The sequence below is a fragment of the Zosterops lateralis genome (genome assembly GCF_965231275.1).
Source record: "Zosterops lateralis genome assembly, chromosome: 4".
NCBI classification, from domain to species: Eukaryota; Metazoa; Chordata; class Aves; order Passeriformes; family Zosteropidae; genus Zosterops; species Zosterops lateralis.
In genome coordinates this window covers 17252165-17278165 of record NC_139765.1, presented here as the reverse complement: position 1 = coordinate 17278165, position 26001 = coordinate 17252165, and the positions used below count along the sequence as shown (strand labels likewise).

At 41.6% G+C, this 26001-nt stretch overlaps 1 protein-coding gene across 2 annotated transcripts in view; it reads right to left on the bottom strand.

The window, feature by feature from the left end:
- Positions 1-26001, bottom strand: part of TMTC1 (transmembrane O-mannosyltransferase targeting cadherins 1) — a gene marked incomplete at its 5' end in the record, with an annotated part of 153432 nt that overhangs the window by 103524 nt on the left and 23907 nt on the right. For both annotated transcript variants that reach the window (XM_083858670.1, XM_083858671.1), the window contains 2 exons: positions 22588-22803; positions 24729-24905. In XM_083858670.1, coding sequence (XP_083714796.1) covers positions 22588-22803; positions 24729-24905 — 393 coding nt within the window. The remainder of the gene's footprint in view (positions 1-22587; positions 22804-24728; positions 24906-26001) is intronic.

Genomic DNA, 26001 nt, shown 5'->3' with positions numbered 1-26001 from the left:
CCTGCCAGCACTCCTGGCACTGACCAACCTAGCATTCAGGATTTACAATGCTAGTGTGAACACATCACTGCTCAGGATCATCACCCTCCACTCAGGAGGGGATGCTCCCTCTCCTACCCTCTCTGCTCTGCCTCGGACAGTGCTCAGTGGGAATCTGACAGATCAATCTACTCTAACAAAGCACCCCAAGCCACACAATAAAATCCTGGCAAAAGCTGTTTAAAACCCCTGTGAGAACAGTGGCAGCAGAGGGGGTACTCAGAAAGGCTGACTTTGGTCAAGGGAAATGAGCACCCCATGTACCCTTTTCGACCAGTAGTGAATGGGGAGGATGCAGAGCCATCCACCCCTCTGAGTTCATCTTCTGGGGACCTTTTTTCTCTCCATCAGCAACAGAGAGCTCATCTCCTGTGAACTCCATCCCCCAAAACCTCACATTATCCAGATGCAGCTCAGGCTTGACAAAAATAATTAAAGCGGCTACTGGAGAAAAACACCTTTTGGATCTGGTATTTCTTGTGCACAAGAGTGCAAGATACTTTCACCTTTTTGGCACACCTGCCTCTGAATTCACAGCAACTAATACCAGCTTTGATGGAAAAATATATTGCTGAGCCTCAAAAAAGCACAGGGCTAGCTTTCTCTTTGCTGCTCTGTGGGTCAGTAAAAGAGATTCATAAAAGAAAAAACTTCTGTCATCTCACAATTTCAGCACATAGGCTGCCTTTTGACAGGGAAAAAAATAAGATGACTACAAATAATATTGATATGGTAACACATGTTTAAAATCAATAATGAGAAGGCCAGAAGAGAGCTTATACAGAATCCTAAGTGCCAGCCTGTATTACAGCACTTTGGCAGAGGCAGCTCTGGAAAAACAAGGTGGAGATACTTGTTTTATGGCCTGCAGCTTGTCTGTGCCAATGCAATCACACCTCAGCCATCTGCTTCAGCCAAAACCCAGGGACCAAACCCAGCTCCCAAGATGCAGAACTTGGGCAGGTTCTTTGGGACCACACACCTCAGGTCTGAGGGGGAGCACCTGGCTGCCCCACAGCCACTGAATCCCTCCAGAGCATCCACCCCTCAATCGCTGCCAAATTCAACATGAGCTGCACTGCTGGGCTTCTCCTCAAAGACACAAATTTTGATAATTGTCACCTCTCTCTCTCTGTGTATGTAGGCAAGCTGTCCAGCCCACAGTCTACCACACTACCTATCCAAGGGCTCTCCAGGAACATCCTGGTACAACACACTTCACCAGCAAGTAAACATTTTGTAACAAACAGCTTTTCATCCCAAATGGCTTCCCTGCAATTTCCAGAAGCACCAGCTTCTCAGATGTCCTCAAGCTGCTTTTAAAAGCAAGCATGTGGAAAATGCAGAACTGTTCCCATGATGAAGCCAACCATTTTAGAGGAACCACAGATGCAACTCTCAACATTCCTAACACTGGTTTCCATAAGTGTATTTTGTAGTCAACCATGCCAAAAAAATCCCCAAACACTGCAAACACTTTTCTTATGTTTGGGTCAACACTGAGAAGAAGTGACCCGTTCTCCAGTTTTGTCCTGCTGCGGATTTACATCTCAGCATTGTGGTAACAACCTGAAACAGAGACCTGCTTCAAAGCATTCATAATGGAGACTGGGAAAAAGGGCTTTCCCGGTCAGCCTGATCTGGCATAGTTTATATAGGACACACTCAGTGTCTTTATCCCACTGTGGACTGAAAGCAATCCAGAAGGTTTTGTGGTTTCCATTCCTTCAACTGCTTAAAAAAAGGATGTGTTCCATCTTTTAAGAGACCAGATGACACATTTCAAAGTATCCTTTTAATTCCTATCACGAGAATAGAAAGTGGGAAGGCTGTGTAAGGAAATACTGTTTTGAAAATAAACTAGTGCAATATGAACACTGTTCCTAAGATTTCAATAGGGATGACTCCCACCTTCAGGAAGAAAGACACCTGACTCCACTTACTAAATATATATATATATATATATATATATATATATATATATATATACTCTTTTATGCAGCTAAAGTTTCAGATTAAGTGAGTTAAAGAAAAGCAGGGGGTTTTACCCCACCAAGTTTGGGGTTTTTACCTGTCTTTTTCTAAAACTAAAAACCTGTTACATTATTTCTTTTCCTAGACTCCAAGGCATACACTTTTCTCCAGGAGTTACTGAACCACTGCCAAAACCACACTGCTATTCAATGATATTAACATGTTTTGCAAAAACATTAATTAAAATTCACACAGCAAGAAGAAGGGAGTAAGGCTGGATCTTTTATTTCACAGCAAGGAAGATGTCACCACCAAAAAAAAGGGACAAAAACATTTGACAACATACCAACCATTTCAGAGAAAGTGGGCTGCTGAGAACAGTGGAGAGGATGCTGGGAGGGCAGAGAAGTGCAGGAGGAAGAGTAAAACCCAGCATTTTATCTCTTGGCATTGCTTTTGCTAGACTCTATTCCTATTACGCAACATTAAGTTGGCTGAGATTGAAAATGGTGATTCAAGAGTTGGTTTCCTTACTCCTGGCCCTCCTCTGCTTTCCCACCACACCTACACAATTGCTGCACCCAAATATACCATCCACATCATCCCAAACAAAGCAGTTGCTAATTATCATCTCTCATTACAAGGACGTCTCATCTGCACTTCTTTTGAGATCTATCATGCAGCCATTATTCTTCTCTGCAGCATGATTTCCCACTCCAGTATGGCAAAAAAAAAAAAAAGGCAAAAGCTATTTAAATGCAATTTGCAACATGGTCTGAGTGTATTAATTGCTTAGTGTCTTCTGGGAATATAGTACCTAATCCATAAATACACATCCATTTGGCTTAACAAATTTGTGGACTGTTGGAGTCCAGGGCATCCCTCTGGGCACCCTGGGAAGTCACAGACCTCGGTAGAGAGGCCTGGGACCCAAGAAAGAGGGTCTGGGGTCTGTGCAGGGGGGTTTGCCTGGCACAGAGCCCAGGAAGACACAGTCTTTGATTTTGGTCCATGAGAAAAACATCTAACACAGAGAATAATTGCAAGTCACAAAGGTGTTACTGAGAGTAGTGTAGTTATCACTGTGCAGAAGATTTTGTAGTTTTGGATTTTTAGAATGTAGATGCAAAGGGACAAGATGGTGATTTTAGGGCGGTGCCCTGGGTTCTTCTTCTTCTCCCTTGGCATCCATCTTCTGTAGTGACGTGGGCACAAAGTAGTTTCAGTGGATTGGATCAGAGTAGAAATGACCCTGTTAGTATAGGTGATAGACACTGGCACAGAATTGTAAACAATGGGTACGTAGTTATCTGTATAAGAGGTAGCGACCTCCCATCACAGGAGAGTCACCTCGTGTCCAGGCTGCTGTGAACACCTTGGCCAGGCACACAGAATTGTAAGATAAGAACTAATAAACAACGCGAGAAACCAAGAAAACCAAGACCTTGAGACTCCCTTCATTCTCATGCCGAACACCGAGCACTGAGCTCAGCACAGAACACAGAGACACAGAGTCAGACAGCAGACCCTAAATCCTTCAGAGGTCAAGAGGGAAAATCACTCCATTCATGCCCACATGAACCACCAGCCAGCTTTGGAATCTTGGGTGAGGAAACAACCAGATTAAACCCCGAGAGTGGACAAAAGAAAAGTACAACTAAAGGGACAATTTAATTTCTGCTTAATTTTACACACTCATTACTTCATAATACACCAGCACCATTCCATGAAAGTCAACTACAGTTAGGAAAGCTTTTAATACATACTTACCACCATGGCAGGTCTAGAAAGGAAAACAAAGGGGCTCGTTCACATCAGACATTATTTGCTGCTTTTGTAATTGTTAATTCCCTTAAAGAAAACCCCAAAAGCAGGTTCTTGGTCACTGCTCAGTACTCCTGCAGGCAGAAAAGATAGCCTGCAAAGCTGTGAGTTCAGTAGAAAAACAATGCTTTCCTGAAGGCAGCAGGTCAGGGAACATTGTGATTTTCTATCCAGGAGACTGGCACACATCCTAAGCAAAGGTTCTTTTCACTTGAGCCACCACAGCATGTGGGAAGGAAGAAAGAATAAAGCAGGTAAAAGTGGGGAGCAGAACTTCTTGGGTTCTATTTCTTAACATTAATAATTCCATATAATACATTTTACTGAACCAGAAGAGTAAAGAAGAAATCTGTAACCCCTCACATTTGTACATTTTCAGCTCTTTGGACCTCAGTACATAACTGACACTATGGCTGTTATTGAGAGCAGACAGTGGGGCATCCATGCATGAAATCATCTACTGCTTGACACCAAAAGCTCCTCCTTGCAACAGGAGTGTTAGTCTTCACACCAAGTCGAAAGACTGTACCACACAGTCTATTTTTGTTACAGAAAAGAATATTTTCACATCAAAAGGAATTCTACTCCCAAAGCCTACTAGGGAGAGGGAAGAACAACATTCCATCCTCTGCTCTCAGGAAACTATTTACCCAACTGCTAGGAGGTGTTAAGACGACTATCTTCCTGATGCCAGTACTGGAAGGTGTCAAATGCCTTCACATCACTCTAGTGTCACAGCATGGTGAGGGAGCCGAGCACCACACATCCAAGCTCAGGCAGAAAGTTTATTGTCTCCTCTGATCCAGAAACACTTGAGACCACTAATATATGCAGCTCCAAGTTATTTCCTCCCTGGCTTTTTTTTCCTTTAGCTGAAAAGGAGTTGATACCATTGCTGAGTGAGGGGTGCCTCTTAGAGCTGGAGAGTCACTGGCCTGAAGCTGCTGCTCGGCAGCTGACAGAACAACCCAGGCCACAGAGGACTTCCCTCACCCTGCAGCAACCTGAACTCCAGCCCATCCAACACTAGCTACTGTACTGTTTCACATGTCCATGGAGGCCAGCAGCAGCCAAGGAAAGACCCCAGCTTCACCTCATGGCTGAACAAAAGTCAGTCAGCCCTGGGGCTGGGCCAAGCATGGGGAGGACTGTGTCTATGCATTTTCCAATGGGGACAGAGATGAAAGAAGTACACACCCTTCCTCTGGAGATTTAGCATCCTTTTCAGACTGCCCAGCCAAAAAGGAGCAAATCACCCTTGTCCAGTAACAGGCAATCTCTCTATGAGACTTTGTGGATAGAAATCCATGGCAAAGACAGAAGAAAAAGTGGATGTCTCTCTGGAAAGACAACACTCTGGGACCCAGAAGTATGGTACCAGGAAAGGAAAGATAATCATCCTTTTCTTAAACTATGATTTTGTTATCTCCGCTTACAGGCCAAATCATTTTCGCAATCCTTCGGACTCTGACATAACAGATAAGCAGCACCCCATAGGCATGGCAAAGGAAGCCTATCTAACACACTCATGGAAAGGGAACTGGGGTCTCCAAAAGGCCTCCAAAAGGACAGAATGAGAACTAAAGCCTCTGGGAGTCCAGAAGAAAATAAGAAGCAGCAAGTTTCTTCACTAACATGTGGGGAAAGTGTTGATATTTACATTTTTGTCCCGTGTTAAGTTTCAGTTCTCATCTCACTTAAATATGTTTTGCACTACTGTAGTACAAAGCATAAGCATGAGCCGCTATACAAAATAGTTCAACTTCATTTTTCCTGCATGCCATTTACCAGGATGAAGCAGGAGGCTCTCTCTAGTGCTTCACTCATCTATGAAATCAATGTAAACATATCTGATGGGGATCCTGATGGTATTTTTGTCATCCCACACATTTGCAGTTGCTGATGTTTTCTGTTCTGTGCTTTATCAAAATGGTTGCAAGTCAGAATGAAAAGCATAAATTTCTGAAACTGCTGAGATTCTCATGGCACTTGACCAACGGACATAAATAAAAATGAGAACAAACACTCATAACATACACTTCTCTTTGGCAAAAGCAAAGACGACTTCTCTGGAGAATCTCAGCCATTGTCACTGCACAAAATTCACCTAGGCAAAGCCAGTAAGAAGGTTAGTACATTATTATTAGTAACAAAGTCCTGTGTCCCCTCCCCAGAAACACTTAGGACGTAAAAGAGTTGCTGCTGGATTCTCAGACATCAATCCCAGTTTTGTTCCTCAACAGTCTCTCTAGTTCTGTGTGCCCACACATTAACACACAGCAGGAAAAGGAAGGAGGATAAAAAAGATGCACAAACACAAGGATTAAGGGGGCAAAAAATGGCTATTGAAGCCTTTAGGCAAGGAAAATAAAGCTTTCCAGGCAAGCTTGTCAGACAAATAGCCTTCCAAGTGGAGCCTTGGAGACAATCCAGCTGGACACACACAGCACTGAGCACTAGTCTGTGAAAGGAATTATATAACTGGCTGTGCATGACAAAAGGTCTGATAAGCCAAATAGTCCCTTACCACCTGATGTTCATTTGACAAAAGTGACCATTTGCAGATTATCTTCTGGATTATGTTAGTTTCCTTAGGTTTGGGGCTATTGTCTTTTACTGAATCAGAGAGTATATCTTCCTTCCTGCTAAAGCCACAGCAAGTCCCATCAAAGAAGCGGTCCAAGAAAATTAGCATTAACTGATTGAGAAAGGCCTTTGAAACCAATGATGCAAAATTCACCAAGCCTAGTTTAAGAAGGTGAGAAGAATCTCAAGAGGCAGGTTCAGCAAGCTGGTGAGATCTGCACTGCCAACCATCCCATTCTCTAAGTTTGCAGCCTTACCATGAGGATACTGGAGATGTGGAAGCCTCATCTGTGCTGAGCACAAACAGAACTACAGCAATCTATACCAGCTCTTCTGCTGCAATGACCCAGTAATCATCATGATTATGTGTCCCACTTACTGAGGGACTCTGCTAGAGGGATTAGCAGATTGTGATTATCACACTAAACTCTATTCAAAAAAGTATTAAACGTAAGGACCTAAACATTCAAAATAATTTCCTGCTTAAATATTTCAGTGTTTGGGGTGCCCAAGAGAAGACAATTCCTAACCAGCAGAGAGTATTACCTTGCAAGTGATTGCACATGGAATCCCACATCTCAAAAGCAGGCCCAGGAAGCACCATCTGGAGTCCTTCAAGAACCCTGCAACATTATCCAGTTGAAAAGGCTTTGCTAAACCCTTTGACACTGTGTCCCCAGAGCATTTCTCTGGAGTTACTGGCAGCCTATGGTTTGGACAGGTTCACTGTTTGTTGGGTAAAAATCTGGCTGATGGCCAGCCTCAGAGTGTGGTGGTGAATGGAATTATATCCAGCTGGGGACTGGTCACTGCTGGTGTTCCCAGGGCTTAGTCTTGGGGTCAGCTCTGTTTAATACCTTTATCAATGATCTGGAGAGGAGGATTGAGTGCTCCCTTTGTCAATTTACAGACAACACCAAGCTAGGAGGGAGTGTTGATCTGTGAGAGCAGGAAGGCTCAGCAGAGGGATCAGGACAGGCTGTATCAATGGGCTGAGGCCAACTGCGTAAGATGCAACAAGTCCAAGTACTGGGTCCTGTTCTTGGGTCACAAGAAGCCCTGCAGTGCTGACAACAGGTTGTACTGAGCTGGGGGTCAGTCCCTTCTCCCAGGTAACAACTGATAAGACAACAGGAAATGCCCTAAAGTTGTTCCAGAGAAGGTTTATATTTAATATTAGGAAAAATTTCTTCACTGAAAGTGTGGTCAGGCATTGGAACAGACTGCCTAGGAAGTGTTCAAAACCACTTCGGGGCTATAGTTTAGTGGTGAACACAGTGATGCTGGATTAATGGTTGGACTCTATGATCTTGAAGGTCCTTTTCAACCTTAGTGATTCTATCAAAACTAAAGCTGTCTTCAAATATATCTTGGGGGACGACCACACCATACTGAATTCCCAGGACTCCTGTCTTACCTGAAGCTTCCTTCATGTCCTAACAGAATTACCAGGGGGACGAGAACACACTGAATCACCAGACTAAATCAACATCAACAATCACAAACTCTCTTGTCCTCCCATGGCAGCGACACATCTTTCATCAAAACATCTGCCTTGAGTTTGATATGAAAGCAGCTCCCTTTTTCAAGCTCTCACATTATGTTTTTTCTTCCTTAATACTTTCTAAGTAAAATAAAATATAAGATCTGCCATCTACTAAAATATAAGCTTTAAAGGCAGAAAACACTTTCAGAAATTATCTTAAGAATCTTACTGAACTTTATCAAATCTTGAGTCATCATTCTTTTCATACAAGTGTGCACTTCATTACTTGGTAATGGAACAAAAATTGCTCTTCAGTTATGGAAGATGTACCTCTAATTTGTAAGGGGTTTCTAGAGAGGTAATGACAGATGCTTTAAAGAAATCAAATATGAGAATATGAAAAGTTGTTATGTAAAAGATAATGGTAACCATAGAGTAGTCTAACAGCTGGGTCACAGTCTCAGCTGGTATAAAGGCACAATGCAGATATTCTGGTCTTATGCATTCTTATACACTGTACCTGAAACCAAATTATTCATATTACTTTGCACTTGAATATAACTGAATCTCACAAATGAAGCATTATCTGTGTAAGTCCATATTTGACATCCCTCTTTCTGACAGCTTCCTATACACTCTAGGTAAGGCTGCCAGCAACTCAGCAGAAGGCATTTTTCCCCTCTGAAATTATGCTTCCTGATCATAAAACATATTGAATATGAAATAAAGGTATCAATCTATCTATTTTCTGGTTTCTAAAAGTAAATTCAATGTAAAACCTGCTAGGAACTATATTGTGAGGGACAATCTTGTGTTAAAAGGGAAGATCTTTCCAAATTTTCTCCATTCCCTTTTCTCCAACTTTACCACTGTGAGAAGGGGCTCAGTGCAGCATTTCAAAGACCACATGTTCACTCACAGCCCTTCCAGACAAAATGTCAACTCCAGGCTTCCAGAACTTGCGTTTGCTGATGCGTGTCAGCGCTCCTAAGATCAGGAGCAGCACACCATCCACAGTCATCTGTGTGTGCAGATGCAAGATTAAGTGCACCTCCTCATATAACTAATTTTCAAATTAAGATTGAAACACTGCCATGCTAAAAACACAACAAGCACATGGGAAGAGCTTGTTCTTGCTCCACAGGGATTTATTATCAAAGATACACTAATTTTACTCTAATCTTGTTGGCTTTACTCAGCATAGCTTTTACAATATGCCAATTTTGCACTGCAAAACGTAACTGCATTTTACTGCTTTCAAACAGTTTAGCATGCCATCCAAAGGAAAAAAAATTAAAAAACAAACAAAACAAAGATTGGCAAATGCTTAGAAAGTTTTCTTCATCCATGCTGATCTCCATGCCAGTGCAGACATATTATTAGCAGGAGCCAACTATCTAATATAGAGAGAGTTGTTCCAATCCAAATACATAAACTGCATCACAACAGCAACTGCTGAGTAGATGTAACCAGAGGAAGCCCAGCCTTTCATCTGTCTGGAAGAATGATAAAACAACAATCACAGACTGCAAAACTTTCAGCAAGGAGAGCCCTGTTTAATCTACTGGAAAGAGACATAATGAGATGCAGCGCTTGGCAGTTGAAATTGGATAGATCAGACTAGAAATAGGGACATTTTTAATAGTGAGGATAGCATACTGCTACAAGCATTCACCTAAGAACGATTTCAAATACTCCCTCACATAAAGTCTTTAAAGTCAGGGCTGCTGACACGTGTGTGTGTGTGTGTGTGTGTGACACAGCTCACAGAGAAATGCAGGCTTTCTGCAGTAATTCTTACATGGAGCTCTGTCCCTTGCATCATGCTCTAATTCAGATTAGATGATCATAAATGGTCCCTCTTGACCTTAAAAAGCTACAATGACACTCAAAGTAATGGTAAAATTACTTCCAGGAGTCGTGGCTCTGCATAACCCAGAGAGATCACAAACTGTGTGACAGTTCTGCACCAACAGCCTGTGTCATTTCCATCCCACACAAACAGGTTGAGGGCCACAGACAGATCTGGGCTGGACAGCTGGCAGTCAGGAATCAAATTTAGTCTCTTACTCTTGGGTTAGCAAAAGCTGAAAGAACTGTAAAAAAACTACCATGTACCTTGAAGAAGCACTTCCCACCTAAAACATCAGCTGCCTGAAGTGTCAAGGACTTTGAAAAGAAAGAAAGAAAGAAAAACAGGTCTAATTCACATTTCCCAACAGAGGCTTGCTACAGTGTGGTCTTTATAAAAAGGGCATAGGAAGAATGACAAAAAATTCCCTTTTCCCCAAATAACTGAGCAATTCTAAAACAGTTAATCCTGACAAAATTCTCATATTCTCAACATTCTCAAAATATTAGCCATGGCTCAACTAACTTTAATGATGATAATTTTTAATTTAATTTAAAGTTGAATATCCTTGTCCAATAATGGCAGAGATAAAGGACTGTTAGGGAATAATCTTGTTTATGGATCAGTGAACTCAGAAAATTGCCAAGGCGCTGTGAAACATATTCCTTATTCACACTTCATAATTAACTGAGTGTTCTGCTGCAATACTAAAATCATCTTCGTTATGAGAAAGCTGCTCATTTGGGCTGGTAGGCCACTGAGGGGGTCTCATTTGGTTCTGGCATTTCCAGACTTCCAGGAAAAGGCTTAACTCCTTTCAATCCATAAAAAACACCAGGCTCCCAAAGTGTAAGGGAAGGCAGAGAAAGCCTTTGGTCCCTGACAAAAGCACATCTTGTGCAGAGAAAAAACCCACTTCTCTCCTTCCTTAATGCCACTTGCGAGCATTTCTCTTTTAAAGGCAATTGAAAGAAGAAAATACAGTTCCCTTAATTAATTCACATTGAAGGGCGCTTTTGATGGAGTCAAGAGGCCAAATCAGATCAAAGTAAATAATGCAACAAATAGTGACATGAAAGCCCTGGGACAGCAGCTCTCATGACTTGCACTGTCTAGATCTTAGTACTCAAAAGTGAAAAATGCTGAAGCTTTCAGCTTCCAGGGAAGCAGAGGATGATAGGGGGGCTCTGTCCTTTCAGCGAATTTTAAGAAAGAATTTGTCAATTTACTGGGAGGAAGACTTTTGTTGAGGTAGATCTGCTTAAGATTTGGGAAATCCTGGGTTAAGTCTCTGCATTATGTCAGATTTTATGTTTGTGAATTTGGGCAAATGGTCTAACTTTCTGCCCTTTGGTTTAGAGAGGTAATGCTTCTCCCTGACTGATAGAGCATAGATATAAGGCAACTCTGCTCTTCTACTCAGCCCACAAGCCTTGCCCAAGGTTTCTTTGAGATCTTACTGATCCCCAAATAGCAATTAAGAAAGGAACGATATATTGTAAACTTACATCTAGGTAACTGAGACCCAGATACAGCGGCTACAGACTTTGATGGTGTCATCTCTGGCTCCAAATCAGCCTGGATCATCTTAGCTTAGTTCAACATCTCACTCCAGCCTTTCCCCTGTAACAGGGAACAGGCCAGGCAGATGCAGCCAAAGCCAGTACACACAACAGAAAACATAGCAATAAAATATACTCAGATTTTTCCATTCCAGATTTTATTGTACATATTACCTAAAGAGACTCCAGTCAAAACAACAACAAAAAAAAAATAAAGAAAAAAGTGATGCCATAAATCAGTACAAAAAAAAAATAAATGCAGCTTGTGAAAAACAGAATACTACAATGAATAAAAATCCATGTCCCAGCATCTGGAGTACTGCATGATATTCTTAGTCCTTCCCTTCCTCTGCCCATTTCCCAAAGGATCTAATAGAAATCAAAGAGATACAGGGAAGGGTAATAAGGCTCATCAGACACATGGAATAGTGTTTCCATGAGGAGAGAGTCAAGAGAACAGAGCTCTCACCCTGGGAAGGGAGTACAGAGAGATACTATAAAATTATGAAGGGCCTGAGGAAGGGAACCAGCAAAACTGCTTTCTGCTTCTGATCATACAAAGTCAAAGGGCTCCCAATGAAATTATCAGGTTTCAAGCAAACAAAATAATTCCTTTATATGGAGTGTGATTAAAATCACAGAACTCACAGCAACAAGAGGCCCTCAAAGTCAGAGGATAGAAGGGTTCTAAAAAGGAAACTAGGCAACTCTGCAGAGAACAGGTCCACAGAGAGTCTGAAACACAGATACAGCCTCCAGATCCTTGGACTCTAAAGCAATGCCTGGCACATGTTCAGCAGCCACAGTAAGGAAAGATAACCCTGTCCTGGCCCCGTTCCCATTCTTCTCTTCTCTGTAAGCATCTAGAAATGACCATAGTCAGAACACAGAGCTAGATGCATCACTGGTTTGATGTGGTGTTCCCACAAAGTTCTTCTATTATATTAAATATACTAATAGGAGTTCAACAGACAAATCCTAATGTAAAGTAAAAGGAATTCTTTGTTGGTTTTTTTTTTCCCCTTGAAGAAATATCATGCAAAAATTCCTCTGTATATATTAATGCACAGCATTAGACCAAATGCATGAACAAATGCCTTCTGGGTGGAAAGCTATCCATCATCTCCAAAAGCTTGTATAGGCAATGAATGAAGGAATGAAGGAATTATATTTTCCATAGTGAGTAATTCCATGATAGAGATACCATTCAGGACCACAGGCAGGGTGATGACAGTGAATCCACAGGATGGCAGCCAATATCAGCAAAAAATGTTGATCAGAACAGATTGATTAGAAAGACCAGCATTAGCAGGCATTTAGACTACAGACCAGGTGACAGCTTTTTAAAATGAAAATTGCTGATGCTTTTACCAAAAACATTTGTGTTGTAAGCAATTCATCTGCTGAAATGAATGTGTGACATAATTAAAAGTGGAGAGAACAGGGGAGAAGAGGGAGAACAATAACAAATTAATTGAGTCTACTAGCAGAAAACGAAAGAAACATCTCTGCTTCAAACATTTATAGGTAACTCACAGGTGCAGTGATACAAGCTGCTGTCATGAGATTAGACAGATTACGGTAAATGCAATTAAATCAGCTAATACCAAAATATTCCAAGAGAACCAAATAATTTTAACAGCAGCTTGGTCTTCACAGAAATTCCTAGCATGGCCTTGAAGAACCTGTATGTGTAACAGTGGTAGATAAGGGGATAAAGCTGTGTTTTATGGGAAGAATATAAAGCTACTGTTCCATCTGCCTTCCACCTCTAAATGATACTCTTTCCCTGAATTTTATTTTGATCAATTGGTGGAAAATTTTCTTATTAAGCTTTTACTGCTGATTTTCCTCTTTGGAAGAACACCCAGAGGGTTTGTTGGCATCTTTCACAGATTAACTGGAACTGTACTTTATGCCGTATTTTTTATGCACAACCAAAGTGTAACCAGACTTAGTTTCAAAGTAATAATTTTACATTTAATTTTTCCTTATGCCAGAGCTGATTTGCAAAAACCAAGGAATTTCACAGGTTACAAAAGAAGAGATTTCAGCAGGCTTCAGCTCCCAGCCTGAGCAGAGGATCTACAGCAAACATGCTGCCTTTAAACAGAGGGAACAACTGCATTATCCACATGGCAAAAGAATGATACTTTCTTAGGACAACCAAACCTAACTTCTAGAAAGGATGTTTTTATTAAAAAAAAAAAATCAAAACAACCACCACAGCATATTCCAGTGGAAGATTATCATTTAAACCACTCCATGATCAGTCGTGGCAGGCAATGAGAATTCATAAGGCAAAGCAGGCTGTCACCAGATGCTGCAAGACCTGTCAGACCTGGAAAGCAAATACTCAACAGCAAGATTCCAACAGCACAAACCTTGTCTTTCATGGCTTACTTTGGCCAATATCTGAATTTTAGCACAGATGTTTGGGAACATGGAATGTATTTACAAGAGTCCCTTCTGCACTGCAGTTTCCTGGATATTCATATTCTGGAAATTGCTTAAAAGAATAGAAACAAAAAAATCTGCATTTCAAAGATCAAGAGAGAAAAGTGTGTTTCAGCACTTCCAAGCCAAGTAGAAGATCAAGGTTTCTAATGTACTCATTGGAAAAGAACATTGAGATAACTGCATTAAAAACCTGAAAGAGGATTTATTACTCTACTTTAGCTTAAGTTGGAGATCATGTTTCTAGGCAGGGAAGAATCTGTTCATCTTGGAAAGTATACAGGGAGGATGGAAGAAACATTACACATGCTAGCAAATATTTTTTTAGACTTTTTAAACGAAATATTAAATCTCAACAGCTACTTCATATTAAAAAAATCAAAGTAACGCTTATGACACAACAAACCATCCACCTAAAGTCATACTTGATGATATCAGTGTCCTTGTGGTTTTGAGCAAATGGTATCTTGTATCAGCCTGTGAACACTTTAAGCCAAATAACTTAGTCCTGAGAGTCTGCTGCCCCTCCCTTACTACATGCTGCGATTACCAGGTTCACAGAGGAGACACGGACCAGCTTGGAAAGCATCAGTCATTAATGAGTAGGTAGTTACAGCTGAGTCCTTTACTCCGGAGAACAGCCTAAAATTTCTACAAAGATGTCAAAAAATGTGCTTGGAAGTCAAAGTGTAACAGAGAAATTGTTCAATTAGATTTGCTATCCAGGGAAATACCTGCAATAATCTTGGTATCATCTATCTTCAGGTGTTGTGGTTGGGTTTTTTGGTTTGGTTTTGGTTTGGTTTTGTTTTTGGTTTTTTGTTTTGTTTGGTTTTGGTTTTGGTTTTTGTTTGTTTGTTTGTTTTTTGGGTTTTTTTAAATTTTATTTCCTGGGTGACCGAAATACTGAAACACTGTGCTGTGCCAAACTACCCCAGATTTACTGCAAGGAAAATGACCTAGCAAGGCATTAGGGTTTGTTCCTGTTTCTCAGCTGCTGTTAATTCTTTGACACTAGTTTACAGGGCTTTCAGAGAGAGCCAATGAACACGGGCATGCTTCTGTTTCAAACACTGGTTTAATGAGACTGCCATGAACTGTGAACAGAAAGGCAGTCCTGTGAAGTAAAGGGAATGAATAGAGACTCCTGTGAGTCAGCTCTGGGACACACAGGCTGCACCTACAAATTGGGGATTTCCAATTAGCAACACAGGGAACAGAAGAGGCTGAGGAACAATAAAGTGACTGCAACTGCAGGGCTTAAACACAATTTCTATTAATGAGAGAAAATAACCTTCTCCTTCTGCACACAAATGAATGAGTGATCAGCATGTTTCAGAAGATGGAGAAAAGAGAAGCCCAAAACCAGTCATTAACTTTTCCTCCTGATTCTGTTTTGCACAGCACCATTCTTTGTCCCCAGGCACAGTTTCCACAAAAATGGATTTTCATGAACTAAATCAAAGTCTATAGAATCTTTAAAAGATTAAATAATCTTCTCTAGAAAGGAAAAAAAAAACCCACAAAAACGCTAGAACATGTTAAGTCATCATCAGCTAAGAAAAATAACATCAGACTCAGTCTTGTCCCTTATTTCTGACATTCAATGTACATGAAGGCAAACTACTTCGTTTATTTGCTGCTTACTGAACTAAACAGGGCCTCTTGGTACTGTCACATATAAATAGTCCAGGAGAAATTACTTACTTTCCTCTTCCTTCTAGGAAGTACTTAATAAGAGGAAAAGAGGTGTTTTTCTATACTGCAAGAAAAGTGCTATCCAGAATAGTGGCTGAAACACAGATCCAACAAAGGGTGTCAAATTTCAAACCAACCCTCTTCTATTGAAACAAATGCATGCACAAGTGCCTACTCTTCCATCCACAAGGAAGCCAAGAGTGAGATCAACTGTGGCTTCCATGCCATGCCGAGCACCAGAGCAGACCAGGTTCCTGACTTCTGCCTGGCTCTCCATACTCCCTCCTCAAACCCAAGCAGCAAGCATAGGGAAAACTCTGGAGTTTACTCCAGGGCAGAGGAGAGCTGAACCCCTGTTGGGGGTTAGGTTTGTTCTTTTTTTACTTCAAAGAATTTTTTTCCCCCTAAGTTACCAAGGAGACTAAGTGTTGGATACTTAAAGAGTACTTGACCAAAACAAAGAGATGGCCAAAAGCTCGGTTGAGGAGGTTTTTTCTTTATCTGTTGTAACTCTAGAAGGGGGGGGGGGGGTAACTGCCTTCTCTGATAACAAGCCAGCTATTTAAAACCGGGTGGGGTATTGTTTCTTATCTCTGCTCAGTCTTCCACTACCCCCATGGGAATATCTTCTGTTAATGGACATAACAGCTCACCAATGGCATGACACATTTCATCATCCTATTGTGAGATGCTCTACCCATGGAGCAGAAGCCAAACCATTTGCACCTAGATAAAAAGGAGCCTCAAGTGTCACCAGGCACTTCGGACTCCCAAAGGAAGACTGGACCCACTTCGAGACCCTTGGCTCCACAGGACTATCTCTGCTTCCAACAGGACCACATCTGCCACTCCAGGAGGGCTGACTGGACTGTTTCCAACGCCCTGACCAACAGGCCGTCAGGTTGTATTTCTGACTCGACAGAGTTTTCTGGGATTCCTTGTTTGTTTGTTTGCTTATTCTTTTGTACTACAACATTTGTATTTTTAATATCCCTATAGAACTGCTATACCTATTCCTATACCTATTCCCAAAATCTTTGCCTGACAGCCTTTAAATTGCAAATTTATAATAATCTGAAAAGTGGGGGGGGGGGGGGGGGGGGGGGGGGGAAGGGGGCTTACATTCCCAGGGAGACTCCAATCTTCCTTGGCAAATACCTGTCTATCCAAACCTAGACACCCCCAAAGCTGAACAGATGAGGTCAAAAAGAAAATGAGGTTTACAGCCCATGGAGCAGAAACCCATGCAGGAGATAAGCAAAAACAGTGAGTGCTGAAAGCTGTAACAATTCAGAGGGACCTTGCCCCCATGCTGTGCAAAGCTCCCACAGCAGAAGACTGAACTAGAGAGATGGGAGGAGTGGGGAGCACATGGAGGATGCAACAGGCAGTACAAGGACACAGGTCAGGGCTTGAATTGGCTTAGCAAGGACTTAGGGAGCAGGAGCACAGGACAGACCATAGGAGTGAGACTAACACAGTAGCTCTTGAAGAAAGCAGCAAGATCCAAAAGGCAAAGCCTGAGGAGCAAAGAATGGAAGCAATTAAATGACTAAGGAAAAGCAAACAAGAAAAGATGAGGACAGGTTGCAGCAGACGAGGCTGCCAGAAAAAGCTGTACATGCTGGGTTGGGTTCATTCCTTTCCGAGTCTGGAAGGGAACATATCATTGTACCTCCTCTGTCTGCAAATATCTGAAGGAAAAAGTCCCTCATCTCTCAATACTTACTCCTATAGAGTACAGTCTACTGCTGCTACCAGATAGTCTGCTTGCTCAACCAGCAGATGTCCATCAAGTAAATGCAAAGGTGAATCCAACTCTTAACGTCTATGTGGCTCCCCACTACAAAATTTCTGGATATTCAATTTAACTTGTTCTGAGTAGTATGGAAGTTACACATCCAGAAACTATGCCAAAAGTACTTTAGAACATTACAGGCCTAAGTAACAAACTGTGAGGAAATACCAGCATTTGGAAGTCTGTACACAGAGGAATTATTGAGAAGCTGTAAATCTGTCCTAGAGCAGGACTTGAATAACATTAAGTAAATAGGGCATGGGGCAATGACCAGGAAAAAACAAAATATCAAATAGTTACTCATTATGTGAGCACCTTCCATTCTGGGCAATGAATAGAGCAGGGATTGTGCAAAAAAGAAAAAGCTGTGTGATAGTGTAATTAAAAACTGTCACAATAAAAACAAGGCCAAAATTAAAGCAGATATTTCTTACCTGGTGGGTGAATATTTTTGCAGCACAATGAGATCTAAACAAGTCTTCTTCTGCATGCATGCAACCTATGTCATCACCATAACAAAGCAGCGCTGTTATTAACTAAACTTCAGTCTGCAAGCAATGAGTTCAGTTACTTGTAGTGGAATAGTACTTGAAGATTTCAAAAATTAAGACACATAACGGCACAAGCATGCCAGAAAGAATCCTTGGCTTTATTTCTTTTTTGGGAAGGGAACAGAAAACAACCAGCATATCACACAAATGGAGGTGGAAAAGCAGCATGCATTACTGTGCCTCATCTTCCAGCACATACCATGAGAGTAGAGATGTAATTATTTTCCCAAGATGAGAACACTAGGGTTCTCTGGAAGACAGTTGCAGGCCAGAGCATGTAAATCCTTGGCTGAATCCAAGGCTGTAAGCATAGGGGCACCCACATCTCACATGTTTCTAGACTCTAGCAGTGCCTTCTGGCAGCCTCAGGTACCATCTGTGCATGACAATAAATATTGTCACTGACTGCAGGGGAATTTGTGGCCTTCAGGGAGATTCACTCAACATTTCCTACACAGACTGTACAGACACAGCAGTAGAGAGAGCTATTACTCAGACTCACAATGGAAAAACCATCTTTAGAACTGAGTTCAGAGAAGAAGAAAGCACAGGCCAAATAAACCCCTGCAATCCACCTCCCCAGAGGCAGCCAAACTTCATTCATAACTTAAGCTTACTAAATAGCAAGAAAGGCAGAACCCTAGCAAACCTGCTAGAATTAAAAAAACCTTGCAACACCACAGAAACAGCATCCCACAGATCCCAGGATAGTAATGACACTTACCTAATCTGCCATCTTTCAGCACACACTGTGCCTCCCTAGGCCTTGGGACTAAAGGCCCTACTTGCCTTTTGGAGCAAACTTGCATTGTCCTACTCCCAATTCAAGTTTAAATATCAATTAAGGAAAAAAAAAAAGGAATCAGCCTATAGCCAGTGACAACACAGCGCTTCTTTTTCTCTGCTTTCGCACAGAGGCAATCCAACACCAACCTTTCCTCAGAGCATCACAGACTAGGAGCTTAATCCTTTATTTGCAAAATCAGAACCCTAAGGACATCACCACTGAGAGAGGAAGGAAAAAGCCTAGGCTGGCTCTACTGCTTAATATTCCAGATGACTCATTTTGCTTTCCTAGAGAAGAAAAGCATTTTGGCTGCTAGGCTCCCAGACCATTTTCACCACAGACAATCTCAAACTGCCCTGGAATTTCTCCACCAGCTTTTCTACTGGTGCTTGCAAAGCCCTTTAACACTTCCTTCCTATTTCATAGTTGCATGGCAAGGAACTTTCAGGCCAGAGACAAGTATCCAGGTTTTCTGTCTTATTTTGGTCACGGGCAAACTTACAACATAAGTAATGGTTACCTTACCGCTTTTCTTGGAGGCACAAATTGCTTTTTGCTGCTGTGCTTTGCATATGAAAGCAACCACCACTGATCTCCAGGGTATGTAAGTGCTATTAGGAACTACTACCAAAGTTTAAGGAAGTTGTACCACATCTAACAGAAAGTGTTTTCCTCACACTTTTATAACCCAGGCAGTTTCATATCCCCACTTTCCCATCAAACACCTTCTAACAAATTCAAGAAAAGGTGAAGTTTGCACACATGAAAGCCCTAATCTGGGAAACTGGTCATGTTATTTTGTCTATATCAGTTACAAATCTAGGACATAGCATTGCACTGTGTGGCCAGGAGAAGGAACAGAAATTTTGCTGAGACTTCTGCTTTTTGAACAGTAATTTCATATTTAAGGAGAGATGTGCTATACTATTGTATTAGTCAAAAAAGAAAACAAAATTTAAAAATCACATTGTGTCTGCCTGCGCTTTCCCTCTACCTCTCCCCTCTGCTCTTCCTTCATGCTGAAGGACAACATCTGTTTCAGCTCAAACCCTGACCACGCACACTGCACAGGGACAACATGTTATGATCTCAACATATTTTTCCTCACAGTCTATCATACCTAGGGCTGGCGCAGACATCCCTGGAATGCACCATATTCTGCAGAGCATTTCCATCTTTTTTCCCTTGCTACTGTAAGAGGAAACAACAGTGCTGCCAGTTTAGTAATCAGATTTATCCCTGCTATAGCCTTTAGGATTTCATTGGATTTTGGATCAATGGGGTTTTGGGCCTGGTTCCCACAATGCTAATGAGTAGTGAGCTCACACACTCTCTTTTACACAGATTATAAGTGATAAATATGACACAGATTTAAAGTGACGCTATTGGGCACAGTTCCAGGTACACCTGCTTCTTCTGTAACCCAACCTTTTTCTGTGAGCAAAAAAAAAAAAAAGAAAAGAAAAGAAAATACATAAAAATACATAAGATACATTAAAAATACAAAAAGAAAAAAAAACACCCACATAAAAATATATAAAAATTATCCACAAAACACCTCTTGCAACCATTCATATACATGGAAAATAGCAGCATTCATTCCAGTCTATTGTCCACTCCAAGGGAAGAGACTCACCATGCTAGCAGACACAATAAAAATTAGTTTCTAGCACACCAAAGAGAAACAGAGATTTCAGTTTCAGAAGTATGCAAGCTATTGTGTAGTCTTGTTTTTCAAGAACCTTAGACTGCAGTCCGCAGCTATTCATACAGCTCAAAACCTTCAGTGATTAGGTGGCTTGGAGGTGTTCATGGGCTGGACCACATTTACCAATGCACACAGGACATGGCATAACCAAAACCAATTTAAAATAAATAAATAAATAAATAAATAAAATATATATATATATATATATTCCAGTTTTCAGTGGCTTCACCAAATCATGAAAAAGAGAATGAGTGATGATTGCCATTGATACTGATTTTCAACAGGACACACACCACAGCGAAAGTGCTGAGGCCTTACCCAAACACAAGGACAAGTCTGACATGAAAGTTCCTGTCTGTCCTTCCCTATTTATATCATATAGAAAGGCACATACCCTCACAAGCCTCTTTCAGATTTTAAAACTCAGGGAGATGGATCAAACCCACAAGAGATTCTAGTTACCTCGTTTCAGTAGGATATGCCAACATTCGCCAAAATTGCAATAAATTGTGGTGATAAAACCTACAATTTCCTCCAGACTAACTCATTCCTTACTCCTGGGACTGCAACCCACATATTCACTGGATAGCTGAAGATAAGAACAAGTGACAAAGAACAAAAATATCTCTGCACCAAGAATTTACATAACTAGATCCAGTTACTGCTAATTAGACCAATTCCATTAATTCCTTCATTACATCTTCCTGCATTTTCCAGGTAGCTGTAGTAAGATGTATAATAAATTATTATTAAATAGAAACCTACTTGATCACATCACAAGTACTTAAAAGTATAGATCAGTGCACTACTACTTTATTCTAATTAAAACCTTACCCTTACTGATCAGGTAGACCAAATAAGATATCTGAAACTACTTTACTGCGCCAAACCTGTCCGCCAATTTTGGAGCATCTGAAATATTTAAAGCTTTTCCCCCCATCCTTTTGCCATGCAAGAAGACCTACACAAGTCGGACAAATGTGAATTACAAGGAAAAATTGCATAAATAATCTTACAGATTTGACAGCAACTTCATTTCTTCTTTCTTTTTTCCTCTATAGCAAGGATCTAATTTTTTTTTTTTTTAATACAGATAAATATATGTTAATATATTTTAACAGAGAAATTGTCCTGAGTTCTTCCTACTTCATATCACATAATATGTCAACAGCACAACTCTCACAGGCATGCTTCCCTCTCAGCCACTGGGACCAAGCCAGCTCCATTTTGGGCATCCCACAGCTAACCCTCACACAGCAAGTTACTGCAAGTGTGTTGTACACAGTCAGTCACTTGAGAAGAGAGCAGCTGAGCAGCTTACACCACCACGAGAGCCCCTTTTCAAACAGAAAGCAGCTATGTACATGCAAAGCTTGATTTGCCATGTGCAGAAATCCTTCACAACAATTGAAGAGGCAGCTGCCAAAAAGCAAATGCCAATTGGTAGCATGGAGGAGCTCATTCTGAAGCCATCCCACGTGCACAGGCTCTCCAACAAAGTTTCTGTAGCCTCTCCTGAAGAGGCTGGAAAACGAGAGGCTTTCCCCTTGTGTAAAAAAGGGATGTTCCCAAAAGTGGGGGCAGAGGGAGGGTGTCTGGAAAAAGTACAAAGGGAGGGAGGAAGGGACGGAGGGGAGAAAGGATCAGTAGGAAGAAAGGAAGAAACAGGAGTAAAATAAACAAGGAACACGATGATGGAACAAGACAGGAGGTTTTTTTTATATTGATAACCTCCTGTCCCCTTTTGTGGGCAACAGTCTCTCCCAAGTAGCAAGCAACAGGACAAAATGAGATGGCCTTAAGATGTGCAAGGGAAATTTTAAATTTGGTATAAGGAACATTTTCATCACTGACAGAGTTGTCAACAGGCTGCCAGGGAAGCAGTGGCGTCACCACCACTGAAAGTATTTAAAAGATGTGTAGAAGTGACATTTAGGGGCATGGTTTAATAGCAGGCTTGACAGTGCTGAAGCAATGGTTGGACTTGATAATCTTAGAGGTCTTTTCCAACTTAAACAATTCTATGATATTATCCATCAGGGAAAACAGAGACAAATACAAGGATCAAAGAGAACAAAACCACTAACAAGTCCTCAGATATTCTCCTCCCTTAGCCTTCCTTCCACCTTCTCCTGTCTTCCCTCTCCAGCAGCACAAGAAGAATTACAGCAATTTCAGGATAAAAGCAGCTAAACCAAAGTGAGTGAGTTGGCATTTTAAGGCAGCTGCACAGCACACTGGATGGAGCAGGAGCAGGAGCAGTACCTGTGGATGGCCCACACGGCTCTGCTGGGCACGGCCAGGCCCCCATTGGGCTGCTCCCGGGGTGATGCCTGCTGCCAGGAGCTCCAAGCGCCCCGCAGAGCCAAGCGCTGCTGCTTCCCGTTCTCCTGGCCCGACAGCAGAGAGCCACATGGAGAGGACACAGTGTCCTGGGTTGACAGCAGCCAGGCAGGCCTCGGGTGAACATGCCCATTCTTCCTGAGAAAAGGGAGAAGAAAAAAAAGGGAAAGGGGAAAGAAAAGCATTTAGGGACTTTTATTCTTCACACTTTTACTCATCAAAAGGTTGAAGACTATGAAATCAGCACAACACAGTATCAAACTACAAGAGACAATGTCTCTTTAATCCGAAACAAAGCCTTTGTGCGCTGAGAGGACAGTATTTATTAGTTCCTAACTAGATCTAGAGACTTGACAGCAAAAGAAGATGAGCACTCCTGTATCAAGCTGTTCTCTGGACCTCTGTTAAGATGGGTAGCACTGTGGTGTCAATCCTAATTTTTTGCTCCAGGAAACAAATGATGCTCCACCACTTTTAAGCAGAAAACAAATCAGTACAGGTTGGAAGAAGGAGCAGTTAAGTTTTCAGCAGCACATAGATGGCTGTTTGTTTTCTGCGGCTCCTTGAAGTCAAATGCAGTCTTAAAATCTTGAGCACCACAGAGAGATAAGTGCACAATACATGCAAGCAGAGGAGATATGAAAATACAGTTCATCTGGACTAAAGAGCTTCATTCTTACAAGCTAAATAGTGCCACATCTGGGCAGCTGGTCACCACTGAAACAAAAAAAATAGCTTGAAGAGGCCCCTTGGAATGTTGGAATGTGGGCCTATGCGAATGGGAAGATTGAGGAAAGGAGGGAGGAGGAAGGCACAGATTTTCCTCCAATTAATTAACAGTTGTATTCCCTTTAGCTAGGCAGCTCCTGAAACATACCTGTCAGGGTGTAAATGCAAGTGTTAACAAGCAAGCTGGCTGTCAGGCCCCAGAAATCTCCCTGGCTACTTGCCCACCAGTCACACCATTAAGAACTACTCATCCAGTGAAAAGACGAGGAATCCCCTGCCGATCCATTATACCTGCCTGCTGATTGCTATTGCTGCCTGAGGACAGGTCTGATACACGATCTGGCCCCATTAGGGCCTAGAAAAAGGGCCACAAAGGGAGGGAAGCCAGGATGCTCCTGAGAGTCCCCCTTTTCCTTCCTGCAGTTGCTGCTCTTGCCTTGTGCCAGCTCTGTTCATTTAACTCACTACAGAAACACAAATTCAGTGTCCTTTTTATAACCCAGATACACACAAGCACATGCAGGTTCCAGAGCTGGTGGGGCAGCAGCAGTGGAAAAACAAGAAATGACACGAGGAGCGATGCCTCCCACTCAGCAGCAGTGAGCACTTACATTCACTCACAGATCTGCACCAGGGATGTTTTGGGAGAGAAATGGATAAAAAACCAGCTTCTAATAAAACAAGACTTCTGACTTTGGGCAGAGATGGAAAATAGCATCGTTATTTGTGACATTAAGTAGGTGAGGGGTACAAACTTGAAAATACTTAATTTTTCTCCAGTGACTACTGAGAGCTGCTAACTAATTATTCCAAAGAGAACTGGATGGGTATTTTCCCTTCTTTTCCATTCTGAAAGGACAGAAAAAATATCAAACCTGGTTTTACTACTAAACATCATACAATATTTACTACTAAACATCATACAATACTAAAGCCAAGGATTGTGACTGAATAATCAAGAAGATGTTGTGAATGGACGGAGTTAAGCCAGAGAAATTTTAAGAAGTTGATGCTTCTTATGTTAGTCTTGCCAGGGTGAATTTAGCATTTTAGGGATCAGTTCTTCACATCCAGTAGATTTACCCAAAAAAAGTTACCAGGCAGCAAGAGAGAAACAAAAAATTAAAACACCAAAACAAAACACAAAAACAAACCCAAATCAAACCCCAAACCACAGAATGAAACCATGGACTCCTCCAAATTTATCAAATGTGTACCATCTGATTCAGCAGGGCAAGTCCATCTCCCCCTGTGCTGTGTATCATAATAGTACGTATTTTAAATTGACAGGTGAAAACACCTGAAAAGCACCATGAGCATAACAAGTTACTTACAATTTGAGTCCGTTGTAGGAGAGGGAAAAGAAGTCATAAACCAAGCACACTCCAAACACAGTGACTCCAGTTTCTTTCACCAGCATTGCACATGTCCCAAGGAATAAACTAAGCAGCAAAAAGAATGGGGAGGCAGTGGAAGGGAAATGTTCCCCAACATAAAGCTGATCCACACTCCTGAAAAACAGAATTGACATAAAATATCTTCTCTGTTATTTTCACGTTTACTAGAGTCACACAAATTCTGAGACATTTTTCCTTAATGCCTTAAGATGGCTGACATGAACATGTTAAGATATGAACAATCTAAAACAAGGAAAAGCTTAGACACAGGACAGGAAGGGAAGACAAATATGGGGAGCTGCTCGAATTCTTGGTGCACAAGAGGTGAAACAAAGACAAGCAGAAAAATAAAGTAGACAAGAAACAGTCAGAGGAAGGCAGAGTAAGTACAGAGAGGGAAGAAAAACACCTGCTTTCTGTTGTGTGGAACACACATGCTTAATTCTCCTCACAGGATAAAAAGCACTAGGCAAGCGAAAATTCCTCCATCCCACTCACATTCCCCTGAGTCAGAGATATGTCCTAATCATTAACAGACTGGGCAGCAAGCCCCTGTCACAGGGGAGAAGGTAGGAAAGAACTGAAATCAAACAGGCAGATTCCTGTGGGGTCACTATGTTTCACACCTTTGAAACCTGAAGAAAAGAGCATTGTGGGTTTGTAGCAGACAGCCACAAAGCGATATAAGCAGTTTTTCCCTGTGGCTGTGATGACCTGGTGCTATGTCTTGAATGCAAACAATGTTATTTCAAACTCCAAATAATGCAAAAGGTGCAGAAACCCCATCCAAGTAAGCTATTTCTGTATCTATACTTATTCAGTTATAGTTTTAGAACACAGAGCAGCAAGCAGTGCCAAGTTTTCATCTGAAAAGGATGACTAATGGTCTAGACACACTCCTTAACTCTCTCAGACCAGGTGTTCCAGAGTCCCACAGTCACAGCATGCATTTGAAAGGCAGGCATGTGTCTGTCTGCTCCTCACATATAATTTGCCTTCCACTGCAAACCTTTCTGTATAATTTTTACAAGCCCTCCTCAGGTGCATGGTCAGCTGTAATGTCAGTGGAAGAGGGGTTGTCATGGTTGACTTGTGGTTTTGTGTCTTTTTGTTCTCATAAGCATCACCGCGGCTGCAAACAGGGGCCAGGACACTTCCATACAGCAGAGCTGTGGGAAGCACCTCTGCCAACAACCATCTAACACTGACA